Source organism: Kwoniella mangroviensis, chromosome 2 (assembly GCF_000507465.2).
Source record: "Kwoniella mangroviensis CBS 8507 chromosome 2, whole genome shotgun sequence".
NCBI classification, from domain to species: domain Eukaryota; kingdom Fungi; phylum Basidiomycota; class Tremellomycetes; order Tremellales; family Cryptococcaceae; genus Kwoniella; species Kwoniella mangrovensis.
In genome coordinates, this window is record NC_088828.1 from 529503 (window position 1) to 544042 (window position 14540).

General features: G+C 42.6%; 7 protein-coding genes across 7 annotated transcripts; 3 read left to right on the plus strand and 4 right to left on the minus strand.

Moving 5' to 3' along the window:
* Window positions 1–847: 847 nt before the first annotated feature.
* I203_107054 (histone H3) lies at window positions 848–2037 on the plus strand (the record flags this gene model as incomplete). Its single annotated transcript, XM_065518125.1, has 7 exons — window positions 848–851; window positions 931–941; window positions 1341–1386; window positions 1452–1566; window positions 1632–1708; window positions 1780–1854; window positions 1949–2037. 7 exons carry the CDS (start codon window positions 848–850, stop codon window positions 2035–2037), a joined length of 417 nt encoding a protein of 138 aa, XP_065372855.1.
* Window positions 2038–2452: 415 nt separating this feature from the next.
* On the minus strand, window positions 2453–3237 carry I203_107055 (uncharacterized protein; the record flags this gene model as incomplete). Its single annotated transcript, XM_019145140.1, has 3 exons — window positions 2453–2743; window positions 2880–3008; window positions 3136–3237. The coding sequence occupies 3 exons, from the start codon at window positions 3235–3237 to the stop codon at window positions 2453–2455; spliced, it is 522 nt and encodes a 173-aa protein (XP_019004959.1).
* Window positions 3238–3616: 379 nt separating this feature from the next.
* On the plus strand, window positions 3617–4980 carry I203_107056 (uncharacterized protein; the record flags this gene model as incomplete). The annotated part of the gene is made up of 3 exons (XM_019145141.1): window positions 3617–3655; window positions 3724–3863; window positions 3948–4980. 3 exons carry the CDS (start codon window positions 3617–3619, stop codon window positions 4978–4980), a joined length of 1212 nt encoding a protein of 403 aa, XP_019004960.1.
* A 152-nt stretch (window positions 4981–5132) lies between these two features.
* Window positions 5133–6702, minus strand: I203_107057 (uncharacterized protein; the record flags this gene model as incomplete). The annotated part of the gene is made up of 6 exons (XM_019145142.1): window positions 5133–5330; window positions 5457–5618; window positions 5721–5870; window positions 6016–6124; window positions 6206–6448; window positions 6527–6702. The coding sequence occupies 6 exons, from the start codon at window positions 6700–6702 to the stop codon at window positions 5133–5135; spliced, it is 1038 nt and encodes a 345-aa protein (XP_019004961.1).
* A 314-nt stretch (window positions 6703–7016) lies between these two features.
* I203_107058 (uncharacterized protein) lies at window positions 7017–8411 on the minus strand (the record flags this gene model as incomplete). The annotated part of the gene is made up of 4 exons (XM_019145143.1): window positions 7017–7480; window positions 7551–7647; window positions 7722–7869; window positions 7981–8411. 4 exons carry the CDS (start codon window positions 8409–8411, stop codon window positions 7017–7019), a joined length of 1140 nt encoding a protein of 379 aa, XP_019004962.1.
* Window positions 8412–8917: 506 nt separating this feature from the next.
* I203_107059 (serine/threonine-protein phosphatase 2B catalytic subunit A1) lies at window positions 8918–11940 on the plus strand (the record flags this gene model as incomplete). Its single annotated transcript, XM_065518126.1, has 15 exons — window positions 8918–9061; window positions 9355–9500; window positions 9567–9625; window positions 9690–9715; window positions 9782–9880; window positions 9942–10053; window positions 10125–10270; window positions 10349–10488; window positions 10555–10632; window positions 10686–10814; window positions 10873–10964; window positions 11017–11118; window positions 11172–11259; window positions 11327–11446; window positions 11517–11940. 15 exons carry the CDS (start codon window positions 8918–8920, stop codon window positions 11938–11940), a joined length of 1905 nt encoding a protein of 634 aa, XP_065372856.1.
* A 670-nt stretch (window positions 11941–12610) lies between these two features.
* Window positions 12611–14401, minus strand: I203_107060 (uncharacterized protein; the record flags this gene model as incomplete). Its single annotated transcript, XM_065518127.1, has 5 exons — window positions 12611–12714; window positions 12803–13226; window positions 13327–13820; window positions 13943–14244; window positions 14322–14401. 5 exons carry the CDS (start codon window positions 14399–14401, stop codon window positions 12611–12613), a joined length of 1404 nt encoding a protein of 467 aa, XP_065372857.1.
* Between the last annotated feature and the right edge of the window lie 139 nt (window positions 14402–14540).

The following is a 14540-nucleotide window of genomic DNA, read 5'->3' on the forward strand; positions in this document are numbered from 1 at the left end:
TATGCTACGCTGAGATGTGAGGTATGAGGTATGAGGTATGTATGGCGTTGGGCTGTGTTATCATTAATCTACCGGGTAGTACACCGAATAGGGTTATTTTCCTACGTCACCGTTCCGTTCAACGTGGCAACTTGACAAAGTCGATCATCTGGCCACGTGGGAGCGGGTGGCATGTCTAGACAGACCTTTCTCGACAGTAGTTGAGGAGCGTCTTGTCCATATCTCATGCATCAGAGGTCTTTGAGGTACATAGCTTGTCTTGATGGATAGACAGAAATGCCAGCTACCCACTTGTACCTTCAACTCCTCTATTTTTAAGTGGACTGGAGAGTTATGGAGGAACAACGATGATCATCCTAATCCATCTTGTGAAAAACATTCCTATCCGGCTATACTCAACCATCCCAAACATACCCCTTCTTTCCATCCTTGGCGCGGCACATCAAAATATCTGCACTCACATACAAAATCACAACTCGCAGATAGAGTACATGGCACATCAACCAGTCATGGGAACTGCTATAACACCGTAACACCGATCACATCATCTCCTACCATACATACTCGGAATTGATCTGAACAGTTAGTTCCATTGCGCCGCGACTCAGCTTACTTGGACAGGAAGGGTTGCGTCAACCCCAATTAAACCACGAAACCCACCTTTGTTGACTCACCCTTGCGAAAACGAGACGACACATATACCCAACACACCTGAGAAGAGATACATAAAATCCCCCCCTCTCTCTTCCCACACCAACGTTCGTTCTTTCACCTTTTATCTCTTCACTCACATCCAACTCCACACTGATACTAACCGACTTTCAACCTCATTTAGCATACATCAACAATGGGTAAGTCCTTCCCTTCTTGATGTGCATGCATGGGGAAGAAGGATGGGATGCTAATGAGAGTATGGTTGCATGCATATAGCTCGAACCAAAGTGAGTAAAATGGTTTGCAATCTCAAGAGGAAGAGGAAGGAAGAAGGAAAATCAACATCCATATCCATGCATATCACTTCACCATACGCAATAATCGGAAGTTGGCGGATCATCCTACTACCCTTGCTTGTCATCATTCTACATCGTCTCATCGTCATCACATACCTTCTCATGCATACCTCGATCAGTATGCATGAAGGGCATGATGCATGAGGTGAACGATGCTTGGATGATACGGCTTGGTGTTCGCCACCCGATGAAATTTGTTTACATCCGCCAACATACATCCTTCTCCACCATACATCTCTACTCACCATCAACCACTTACATACCCTTCTTCCTCTCTTGCTCAATACTTCATACCATGCAATCATCAACTAACCTATTTCTAATTCACAGCAAACCGCTAGAAAATCCACCGGTGGTAAAGCTCCCCGAAAACAACGTATGTTTTCTCTTCCTCTCCCTCTATTGTCCACTTGACAGACGCTGACGTATGTGAACGAACAGTTGCCACCAAGGCCGCTAGAAAGCAAGCCCCTTCTCAAGTCTCCGGAGGAGTCAAGAAACCTCACAGATACAGACCTGGTACCGTCGCTCTTAGAGAAATCAGAAGATACCAAAAGTACGTTTACCTCACCCTCTTAACGTGTATGACAAGGTGCTGACATGTATGTATTCGTGCAATAGGTCTACTGAACTCTTGATTAGAAAACTTCCTTTCCAAAGACTGGTTAGAGAGATTGCTCAAGATTTCAAGACTGATCGTGAGTCTAGCTGCTATCTCCTCTTCCTTCATATGATTGGAACTCGAGCTGACATAAATGATTGTTACCAGTTCGATTCCAATCTTCCGCTATCGGTGCTCTTCAAGAAGCTTCTGAGGCTTATCTCGTCTCCCTCTTCGAAGACAGTGAGTCATAATTTTCAATAACCCCGCTTGACACCCTCCTGTGCAAACGTACAATATAATGTATACAAATGCTGACTAACGCCCCACTGCACAGCTAACCTTGCTGCCATCCACGCCAAGCGAGTAACCATCCAACCCAAGGATCTTCAACTCGCCCGAAGACTCCGAGGAGAGAGATCTTAAGTGGTCTAAACATAGTCCTCCCCATGTGACTCCCATTTTTTCTCTAGCGTTACCTTCTGTTCCCAGAGACACCCCACTTTTCATGTTACTTCGTTTTTCGCTGTTCTTATATGTTATATATATATATATTTCAATCCTTTCTTTCCTCGAGCTATGAGCTATACAGATATATAAATCGAACAGATATATGTTAATTGTATGAGAAAAAGCCGAGATGTGATGTATCGTGTTATCCTTTATCGTTGTCGCATCAAGCAAGTCAGTGATCATCGTCTTAGCGAAATGTTTTCGATCCTGCAGGTAGGTAGGAATCTGAATTGACGTAGCACTATGATAGTTTCATCTAAGTTCATCTCCAACATACATACAATGTATAATATACAACATATAGCCAAATACTTACAGAATGTACTTTTCACCCACTTGAAGAAATATCCATATTCCCTTGCGACTGATGCTCCTGTTCTTTTATAGCTTTTAGAGCGTTTAACATATCATCCAATACCTTACTTTCGATCCTACTGGCGTATAATCCCAATTCGACCTTTTCCTGTTCCTGTTCTCCTTGATTTTGAGATTGAGGTTGAGGTAAATAAGTAGCGAAAGGTGTAGGTATATTATCCACTTTGGGAGGTATCAATACATTAGATGAAATCTTGGTGGCATGGAGGTAATAGACTGTTTGACGTAAGATGAATTGGATTTTCTACATTGATCATTAACCAATATTAGTTCATTCCCAAATGGTATCACCAGGTCCTGACTTCAACATAATCTCCTTTTGTATGTATGTATGTTTGTCCATTTTGCTCGTAGACAGATGGAAAAAAACAGACACTCACGTCTAATAAATTCAAATATCGTTCCACACCTTCTCTGGCCATCATACCACTATTCTCCTCGTCCGTTCCTTCCTGAGTTGTTAGATGGGATAATATCGGTTTGATAGAGGATAGTAATTCAGGTATAGCCTAGGTGGGATGAGTACATCTGTTAGTTTAGTACCCAAGGACTTGCTTGAGGTCTATACGTCGTCTGTATTTGATGATGCAAGATAACACGCTTGTCATCAAAGAGGGTCATGGGTCATCGACTCACCTTCTCTACATTCGTCAATGCTTGGAACAAGCTCTCTGAATCTAACGATTCGAGTTCCAGGCCATCGGATATCGAGGCTGTCTCAACACCTGGAGAAGACATGTTCCGACTGTAAAAGTTTCAGTTCGATGTGTCACTTTTTCTTCTGCTTTAATCTTTTGGTTTTATGTCTCCAATCTACTTTGAAGGAGTTTTGAGATGAGAGTATTTCGATGTTTATCGACTGGCCTTGAGTGGTAGAACTAGATAGGTCGAAGATAGCGATAAACCAGGTTGAATAACAGAACAGAACAAAGACGAAGTATATTCCGGGTCAGGTCAGGACAAAGTGGAGGTGATTCACAGCTCGCAACACGAAGAATGAGAGATCAACTCTTATCAAATCTTTACTCATACTATGTTGCAGGTGGATAACAGGAACTTCGACCAAGGCGATCTAACAGCCTTCAATCAGGCTTGGGATTAGAAAGACAGACTGAAGATGGGCAGAGAGAGAATTCAGATACTTGACGGTGGGATGGTAAGTCTCTCTCCTCATTCGTTCCCAGACATCTCGTTCATGTTCCCTCTTCCTGATGTGCACTCTAGGGGACGACCCTCGAGTCTATTGGCCATTCTGTATCTTCCGACTTATGGGGATCAGAATTACTCTATACGAATCCGAGTGCTATGCAAAGTATACACAAAGGGTATGTAGAAGCTGGTGCGGATTTGGTGGAAACATGTACGTGAGTATTATACTCTCTTCCTTATATTGAAATGATATATTGGATCGACAAATCCTGATCTTGAAGTGCGTTCACCTTGTTTAGATATCAGTTGACACCTACTGACCTACAAAAATACCTATCATCCTCGTCAGAAGAGCATAAAGAACGATCATCATCTTCTTCTTCTATAATTCGTTCCTCCGTCAATCTAGTACATGACTCGTTCCGCGATAAACCAGGAGTGGTATTTTCCTGTGGACCATATGGATCAACTTTGAAACCTGGTGCAGAATATTCAGGTATATATCCACCACCTTATGGTCCTAACCAGTCTTCAGATCCAAAAGGAAATACATACAAGTTTAACTATTTTTCAAATACGGAAGAAGGTAAAGCCCAAGAAGAGAATGCTATACATCATTTAACACAATTCCATTTAGATAAATTAATTTGTCTATTAGATGATGATGATCAAGGGGAGGTATGGAAGAAGATCAATTGGATAGCCTTTGAGACTATACCTTTAATGTATGAGATCAAAGCTATTCGAAGGTGTATGAAAACTTTGAACGAGATTGCTCGTAACAAGTATACCGATGGACATTCTCGTTATGACGGTGGTGATGGAACCGAAAAACAATGGCACCGAAAGAAATTCTGGATAACTTGTCCATTCCCTAATGGTCAACATCCGCAGCTTACCCCAGAAGGCAAGACCATATCGATCGATACTATTTTACATATATTGTTAGATCCTCATGAAGACGAAGAAATACCAGATGGGATAGGTATAAATTGTACCAACCCTTTATACGTCCCTCAACTCTCCTCGCAATTCACCAAACAACTCAAAAAGATTCGAATGTCTAAATATGAACTGCCTGTATTTGTATTGTACCCTGATGGCGGACAGGTATATGATGTACATACTAAAACTTGGTCTACCCCTTTAGACTCACCCGGAAATGCTATGGAATGGTCAAAAGGCGTATTGGAAGTTGTAAATGATTTAGAAAAAGACAAGAAGGATGATGGTCAATACACGTGGGGAGGAGTGATTGTCGGTGGATGTTGTAAGACTTCGTTTGGGGAGATAAAAGCTCTGAAAATTGGTTTAGATGAGTTGTATCGATGAGGTATGCGAATGATATATGATAGTCATCCAATCATACTGCAATTCACTGTCCTGTGCTCTACTATCAATACATGAACCTGTATAAAGGTATGGACAAATGATATTGCTTGAGATTTGAGTTTGACGCTAAAACGATGGGGTTTGGTGATACATTATATCTTCACACTTTCTAAACCATCTTTGATACCTCCCAGCCCATCCGACCTAGGTAATCTCAGGACTTCTACTCTCTTCCCTAATCCAGGCCATGGTTTTCCGTTCTGATTGGGTGCTGAAGGAAGGGATAACATCTTTTGATATACCCAATTTGGATCTGTCAAAGGTGAGAGATCAGAAGGTTTTTCAAGATGCTACGAGATAGATCAAATATGAATAATCAGCCTCAAGTGATGCCTAGGTTCTTTGATGCTAGCTTGTCGAAGTGTGTAACGATGTTAGGGTACTTGTCAATGACAATTTAATTTTGCCCAACTCACCCTCTTCACTTGATCATACCCAACTTCCATCCCCGATACCTCCCTTACAATGTCATCGCTCCCGAACGCATGATACACCCTGACGTCGTGAATACGGAATAAGACGTTGTCAACACGTAAGAATAGCCTCGAGAGAATGAAGAATGAATGAGGCATCACTCGCTAATTGTCATTATCAGCAGGTCGTAAGATATATCTCAATTGGTATGGATAACAAGGTATAGAGACGAGAATGGATATGGATATGGATATAGATAAACTCACTATCCTAACGTTCAATATCGATTCGCCATTATCGTGTAATTCATCCTCAAATAGGGGTACGTCATCATAGAACAGTATCCTGTCTAGTATCGGATCTTGTCTGGCTAGTAATGGGAGAGGTAAGGAATGGGTAGGAGAAGGTTTGAATGACTACGAGAGGAGACAGGCAAGTTAGCATTGTACGGATCCTGTCTTTCATAATGTAGCTTCATACTAAGGGATGATCCATCTAATCGGTGGGCTCGAGATATAGATGTAGATAGACCTTATAGTGCAAGGATGGATGAGTACTCACCGATGGACCTGATACAGATCCTGAATAACAGGTCGAAAATGTCCAATCGTGAGGTTTGACAGGTTTGGTAGGTATTGGTGAATCACCTGAAAAGGAATTCGAGGATGACCTATATCGAATCATATGTTCGTTCATCAGCTCAAGGACACATTTTCTTTACTTTCCATGATAGATTGTATACTTGACTCACTTGGAACTCCATTTCTCGGCCATACTAACTTTTACACCCCCACCTACTCTTTCTTCCCATCCTTCACCTGTTGCTACTCCAGATAAAGCTTCTATACTATCGAATCTCAACTGAACGCCGTTCTCATCCTTGTCATTCGATGTTGATGAAGAGGAAGAGGAAGAGGAAGGGGAGTATGATAAACTCAGAGAATTGTTACCGAAGGTCATCTCTGGTAGAGGAAGATTCAGAGATTTCTCCGCTCTACACCCCAAACAAAATGAACAATATCAGCTGATTTGTGACAATAGACTGGCAGCTGAGTAGAATATCATAGCTCACACATCGATCTCTTTACCATTCAATATAGGTTTCTTGATTGTTTCAATCTCCCATTGGCCTATCTTGATGGTATGTACATTGGGTGTTTTGTTGATTGAGTAATGAGGGTTGGGGTTGTTGGAGGTACTAGGGAAAGATGCCGGAGCGGGAGTCTGGGGAGGTGGGAGAGATGTCATTTTAGACGTTAGCTTGGTGATCCAGCGCACCGAATTTCAATCTGTCAAGAATGAGACAGCGTAGTATCAGGAAGAATGCAGAATGAAGAATGAATAATGGAGAACGAGGAATGCAGATTGACATTGAACTTTTTTGATTGCGAGCGTCATCGGTTATCTTACCAGACAAGACGTGTTTTGCCTTCCCACGGTGATCACCTTTTCTATCTGATGAGATAAAGTGGTCTCAACACCCCACATCCATACAATTGATCCACATGAATGAGTACGAGGTGCATATATATATATACATGATGCATCGATCAAACCAGAGTCTACCTCTTACCCCTCACTACAACCCTCTTCATCTTAGGCATCTTCTCCTTCTGTCCACCCGCACCTTCCTCGGACCCACCAAGGCTCAATCCCTTCTTCTTAGCCTCTTTCTCATTATCCCTATCCCTCTTGATCGCAGCTACAGCCACGCCGGCAGGTACGACAGGTGAATGTAATGGCAATCTATCATCGAGGACAGGTATGGGTTGAGGTGCCAAAGGTGGTCTCGTAGGTAATTTAGGTAGAGGAATTACTTTCTTTTGTATATCTTGTTTACCCTTGCCCTTGCCTTGGGGCTTCTTCTTTCCCTTCCCTTTGTCTGTCGCTGTCTTGGACGATGATGGCTGTTTGGTAGAGGTAGAGGGTTTATAAGATCGTTTGGAAGGTGCTGTAGAAGGGTCGAAGATTAGAGATGGGTTACGTTGTCGGATTTGATCAGACAAGTGTTTATACAACTCAGTTCCTACATGCACCGCACCGCAATGAGTCAGCTAAATGTGTTGAGATCCTTTGTGGGAGATGAATAAACTGACTATTTTTGATAATGGGGTTTAAGAATTTCCCATCTCGTGTTATTTGGACTTTCACTCTACCTGGGTTTTCCCAATCTGCCGGATGACACCTATCGGGCTGAGATCAACAGAAAGGTCAATAAATTGCGTTCATTCAATATACTATGAGATATTCTCCGGTATTGATCTCACCTCAAGAACACTAGGCAAGCCCAATACTCTACATGCCTGAGCGATTTGAGTCGCCTGAGGCCACCATAACGAACTTGATCGAGGTACTCTTCTACCATCGTTGATCGATACTTTCGCATCGAAATACAGAGGGTAGACTGTATTCCACCTACATACAAAATCTTGTTAGCTGACTCCGAGGACTAGCTTTGAAGTGATAAATGTCCAGTAGGTAGGTGAAGCATAAGACGGAATGTTATGAAGATGAGTGTCGACTTACCCTTTATACACCGAAGGATCCTTAGCTACATTGGCAGTCCCAAATTGTTTTCTCAACCTCTCCAACCTCTCATCTTCTGCAGCCTGTAACTTCATCATATCACCCATGAACCCTCCCATTGGCGTATTCGGATTGATGTTCGGTCCACCTGATCCAGAACCAGATGGTCTCAATTCATTATCCTGTGATCTTTCTACCAATTTCCCCTTTCCGTTTCCTCCACCAGAGGGAGGGGGAGGAGCGTTGACACCTTCACCGAATATCCCTCTTGACTGTTCAGCCAGTTTACTGAAATCCATATCATCCTCGTCACCTGATATCTCCTCTAACAGTGCTCCTCGCATACCTGTGTCGGGCAATGCCCTTGGTTTGGATGAGGATGGGAGGGGGATATCGGTATCATCGTCAAAGTAATCTTCTACTGTTGGCATCGTGGTAAGTGGGTGTGAGCTGGTCTTTGTTGTAGGGTGGTTGTCTGTATCTTGGGTGAGTATATTCAAGTTCTTATATCAAGTTCATGTTCATCCCCTCCATGCATGCGTTCGACTGCAAGCTGGCCGGCTGCTTACGAGTGATAGCTCGGTGATATGCGGAGTTATGTCGTCATCTTTCAATGAGGCGCGTCAGATGGTTTTGATCACCCCCTGGGCCCCACTCTTTTGAGTTTGATGTCACCGTGTCATAGTTTATACAGTTCCATCCTATGATTGATTACACGGCCAATTCATTCACCACATTCACACTTCGACTCCTGCTCCCTATCTCAGCTTTTTCATTCATCGTATAATTCATATAGGACCAATACATACATAGATATATATACTGCAGGTCAGATCATCAATAGGCCCATCACTATCTATTTCCTTTAACCAATACATTTTCGATTTAAAGCTATTCCAATTGGTCGTTTGATTCGCTCCACGACTATAACCACGCCATGACCTCCCCAGCAACTCAGACTGCCAATGCCATGGCGGCCATCACCAATCGATCCAACGTGGTGATACCGGAGATCGATTTCACTCAGCATCAGCTGGAGAATGGAGATGTGGTCAGTACGACAGAGAGAGTCGTCAAAGATGTGAGTTTATAGCTGGGGCAAGTGTGAAGAGTGGCGAGCATAAAATAGATCGGGGTTGGCGGCGTGTAGAATCTGAACTTGATCGGTATGGAAGTGTCATGGGATCATCTCACTGGGGTGTCTTGTACGAGGACAATCTGTCTGCTTTTCTTTGATTGATATTGATCAGAGAGGTATAACTCACCACATTTATCCCAGTCTATACTCGCATTTATTACTCCGTCACACGGCTCTCATTATATTCAGTTGTCGAGATATCGTTGACCTCGTCGCTAATACGCATGATGATATAGGTGCAAGCCCCAGCAATGTATTTGCCTACAGAAGAACAGTTCTTTTCGAAAACAGATAAGAGTAAACCAGATATCGCATTTTTGAAGAACCATTTTTACAGGGAGGGAAGATTGACAGAAGAACAGGCTTTGTATATTCTTGAGAAGTGAGCTATCGTTTCCAGCTTTCGACATACTAGAGATTATGCTCATTGTGACGATTTGTGTGACAGAGGTGGAGAAATTTTGAGGAATGAACCTAACTTATTGGAGGTCGATGCCCCTATTACTGGTGAGTTGGCTCTATTTTGCACTGGAATAGTCTGAGTGAGAAAGCTGATGAAAACACTTGTCAGTCTGTGGTGATATCCATGGTCAATATGTAAGTCATACAAAACCCAATTCCTCTTATGGATGAATCGCTAGCTGATATGATTGTGTATTTCAGTACGATCTCATGAAGTTGTTCGAAGTTGGGGGTAATCCCGCTGAGACACGTTATCTATTCTTGGGTGATTATGTGGATCGAGGGTACTTTTCCATCGAAGTAAGCTGGTCGATAAACATAACATGTGGTCCTTGAGAGCTTATTTTTGGCTCTTGCGTAGTGTGTGCTCTATCTGTGGTCGCTGAAGATGTGGTACCCCGATACTCTCTTCCTTCTTCGAGGTAATCACGAGTGTAGACATTTGACAGATTACTTCACCTTCAAACTCGAATGTGAGCTGTCCTGTTCATGTCCTATAAAAGGTGAATTTCAGCTGACCTTCGCCCTTCGCGATTCATCTTAGGCAAACACAAATACTCGGAAACAGTCTATAACGCGTGTATGGAAAGCTTCTGCAACCTACCTCTGGCAGCTATCATGAACAAGCAGTTCCTTTGTATTCACGGTGGCCTGTCACCTGAATTACACACTCTGGATGATTTGAGAGCTGTAAGTATCTTCACAATATCAGCTTCTGAAATCTTCGCTGTGGTTGGTGAGTCTAAAGCTAACATGTTGATATCTCAGATCAACCGATTCAGAGAACCACCTACTTCAGGATTGATGTGTGATATCTTATGGGCAGATCCATTGGAAGATTTCGGTTCGGAAAAGACAAACGACACTTTCGTGCATAATCACGTTAGAGGATGTAGTTATTTCTTCACGTGAGTTAGCGTCGCGTAGCACTTGCCACATTAGTAATAGCTAATATCTTCGCTTTGTGGGCATAGGTATAACGCAGCTTGTCAATTCTTAGAGAGGAATAATCTTTTGTCTATCATTCGTGCTCATGAAGCTCAAGACGCGGGGTGAGTTCGCATGATCAGTATAATCGGATATGAGCTCATACAAGTCATATCAGATATCGAATGTATCGAAAGACAAAGACCACTGGTTTCCCATCTGTCATGACTATCTTCTCTGCTCCAAACTATCTCGATGTCTACTCTAATAAAGCTGCGGTATTGAAGTATGAGTCTAATGTGATGAAGTGAGCTGTTGTACATCTCGATTTTCGATCACCATTCAGCTGACAAATTTGCTTTCAGCATCCGACAATTCAACTGCACACCTCATCCATATTGGTTACCAAACTTTATGGACGTATTCACATGGAGTTTGCCATTCGTTGGAGAAAAGAGTGAGCTCATGCGTTGATTCTTCTTCGATAGCTCAGCTGACACATTTGCTAGTCACCGATATGCTCATCGCCATTCTAAACTGTTGCACCAAGGAGGAATTGGAAGAAGAGGAAGAGGAGACTCCCATGGCTATCACTCCAGAAACACCCGAAGGTCAGTCGAAAGGATATTTTGACAGGAAGTAAGCTGACAATTTTGCATTTCAGTCGAAGATGTCTCGGCGGAACGACGACAAATTATCAAGAACAAGATTTTGGCTGTCGGACGAATGTCTCGAGTGTTTGCCTTGCTACGGTCAGCTCAACCATGTCTGCCATGTCGAATTCACGAATCAAGCTGATGTTCACCTATATGATTGCAGGGAGGAATCAGAAAGGGTATCTGAACTCAAGTCCATCTCTGGCTCCAACGCTCTACCTGCTGGTATGCTTGCTTCTGGAGCTGAGGGTATCAAGGAAGCCATTCAAGGATTTGAGGATGCGTAAGTTGTGTTCACATCACTGTCTCCGTCAGGGTGTATCGCTGATGTCTTTCTCATGCGACTCGTCTAGCCGAAAGAGTGATATTGAAAACGAGAGATTACCACCTGATATCATTGATCCAGATGAAGAGAACCCCGCTTCGCCATCTGGTACAACCCCTCACACACCCGATGAGCCTTCTTCACCAATATTAGATACTCACGGTGTCACTCCCGGCACACCATCCCCCATGTCCCCTCAATCACCCGGCACCCCCGGTACACCCTCATCACCTGGTACTGGTATTGTCGGAGGAATGACTTGGCGAAGGGGACATTCCCGACAGACTTCCTTGGGAACGACCAAGACTTCGCCATCTAATAGACGAAGATCACTTGAGAATACCATGCACCTCATCAGGGACGTGGTTGATGGCAAGGATGCGAATGGTGATGGACAGTTGGAGAGATTGGCGGAAGTTATTGCTAGTCCTACCACGCCTAGTAGAGGTTAGGAATGGATTATGAGGTAGATATGCAGACCTGAAAATCTAATGTCACCATGCTCTGTTCTTTGAACATATTCATATGACAAAGGAAGGTGTAGTTGATGGTAATGATGGTGATGTGCGTGTAAAGGAAATCGAATAGATTAGACAACATGAACCGGTGATGATAATTTTCCTCCTTTTTATCAAACATCAGATGTGTGTATATATATACCCTTTTTATGTCACTTCTCGTTCAGCCTTGTAGTGATGTTCAGTATATCGAAAACATGCATAAGTAATAATACATGGTATATTCGCTTGACGTCCGTCTTCTTTTCTGGATCTCTCTGACGATGAACATTGTAAATTAGTCTCATCCCTTGATACATATAATCTGACTGGATTGAGAGATACGAGTAGACCAAATGCGAATTCCTATTGGACATCAAACAATCCATAGAACAATTGTAAGTTATAAATCCTTCAATTACCTTATACTGACTGACTGAAAGGCAAAATGAAAAAGGAAATAAAAGATGGAGAAAATACCAGATTATAACGACTGCATCACCAAATCATTGACTGGGTGGTATTTGAGAATAGTCAGTTACAGTTACAGATCTTGATCCTACCGTATACCGTATGATTCATCAACTTTGAGACAGAACAACTCGAAATTCCATTGAAATTGAAATTAAACAGGAGAAGAAGATACCAATTTTTTCCTCAAATTGGTTAAGAAAACAATTAACAACCATGTATAAGATTCGAATTGATCTTTAGAAACGAACAATATACCTATACCCGCCATACCACATCAGATCGATCAAATCAGCTCAATTCAGCTTTTAATCTTATCTTGTATCTGTTGAATACGATAACTCACCTTGACATAAAACAGCTTTAACGATCTGAGCACCTAAACCTTTATACCAACCTTTCAAACCATGTTCCCTATATACAGATTGGAGTAGGGATAAAGCATGTTTATGATGATGATGGTATTTATGACTATGTTTCCTTTCAGTCAAACCTGGTCTTTGTACATTGGGATCTTGTGATTTTGGCAAGTCGACGGTAGCTGATCCGAATGATGGTGGAGCAGAAGCTACTGATGCGTATGATGGTGTTGAATCAGTCTGTTTCTTTTCTTCTTGTTCTTCTCGCTCTTGAGTTGGTTGTGGAAGGTCATCACTATTGGTATTCAGACCCAATGTCGATTTTGAGGCTTTATTACTTGGGTTCAAAGGATGTTCCGCATCATATTGTATTTCTTCAGGAGTAGCTTTAGCTTGTAATCGTACTTTTGCCTATAGACATGTATGTTGCTTTTCATCAGCAATCACAATATTCCAGATCCAGGATGATGAAAGTTGAACGATATCACAATTGCTATGTCTTTGCACTCACAAAGATATAAGGATACGTAACCACCGTAGCTAACATCTTACTAGTGACGCCCAACCAGAATGATTCCCCTACACCCAGTTTCCCTCCGCCTTGGGGTTTCTGACTTAATCTATATGATTTCAATCTCTCGAATACACCATAAGTTATAGCTGGATTCACAGTAAGTACCAAACCAGGTTTCAAACCTGTCCATAACCCTGTGATACCATTTTCAGATATGATCTCCTGAGCAGTCTCCATCAAACTTGGTGAGTTCACATTCCCTTGTGTTTTGGATTCTTCATGAGGAGGTTTCCATAATTGTTGTCTCGTAGCTATGACTTGTACGGGGATAGTAAAGATTTGAGCTAATCCACCTGCTAATGCCCCCAATAATAGTTCCGCCGAAGTTGATAATGATACCAAGGCTTGTTGAGAACCTTTGGTTGGGGATGAGGAGAGTCGACGGATGTAGGATGTTCGAAGGAGGGTATGGAAGAAGAAATAGGCGAATTCTACGATTGTACTTCGGTATTAGCTATCTAAACAACACTCCCAGTATCGAGCGAGCCAGTAAGTCAGAAAGGTATAGAGACAGCCCTCGACTGTTATGAATGAGCGATGAACAAATACTCACGCTGAGAAAATGTCCCAATCATACTAGCTCCAAAACCATGGAAAGCACCTGATATACCTTCTTCCTTCAATATCCTCAATAACATCATCAACATCCCCCATGATTTTAACTTCTTGTTTACGTATTTCCTTATTGCTATCACCTGTTGATTTACCTTCACCTTACTTCTTGAACTCTTCGAATCATCTTTTCCTTTTAAAACAGGTAGATCCTGTTCAGGAGAGTCGCCGTCACCTTCATCGTCTAATTCTTCATCTTCTGCTTGTAATCGAGTTTTCACAGTGTCTAGTGGGTACACAGCACTATGACATGTGGAGTCAGCCTTCAGTACAAGGTGCTCCACCTCGTGATGAAGTAGAGATGACGGACTTGCACTCACGCATTAGCGAATACTGATCCTAATGCTCCAGCGAGAGCGGATCCGAAAGGGGTGAGAGGCGGGTGAGGATGAGGAGCCATCGTGGGTAGATCGTCCGCCCGGTGCGAAGGTCCAATGAGGGTGATAAAGATTTTCAGATGAGCGTTTCAACAGGCGATCATACAGATCGCAGATACTGAGATGTAATGTTGACGATCTTTCTGTCGAATGCGAATCACT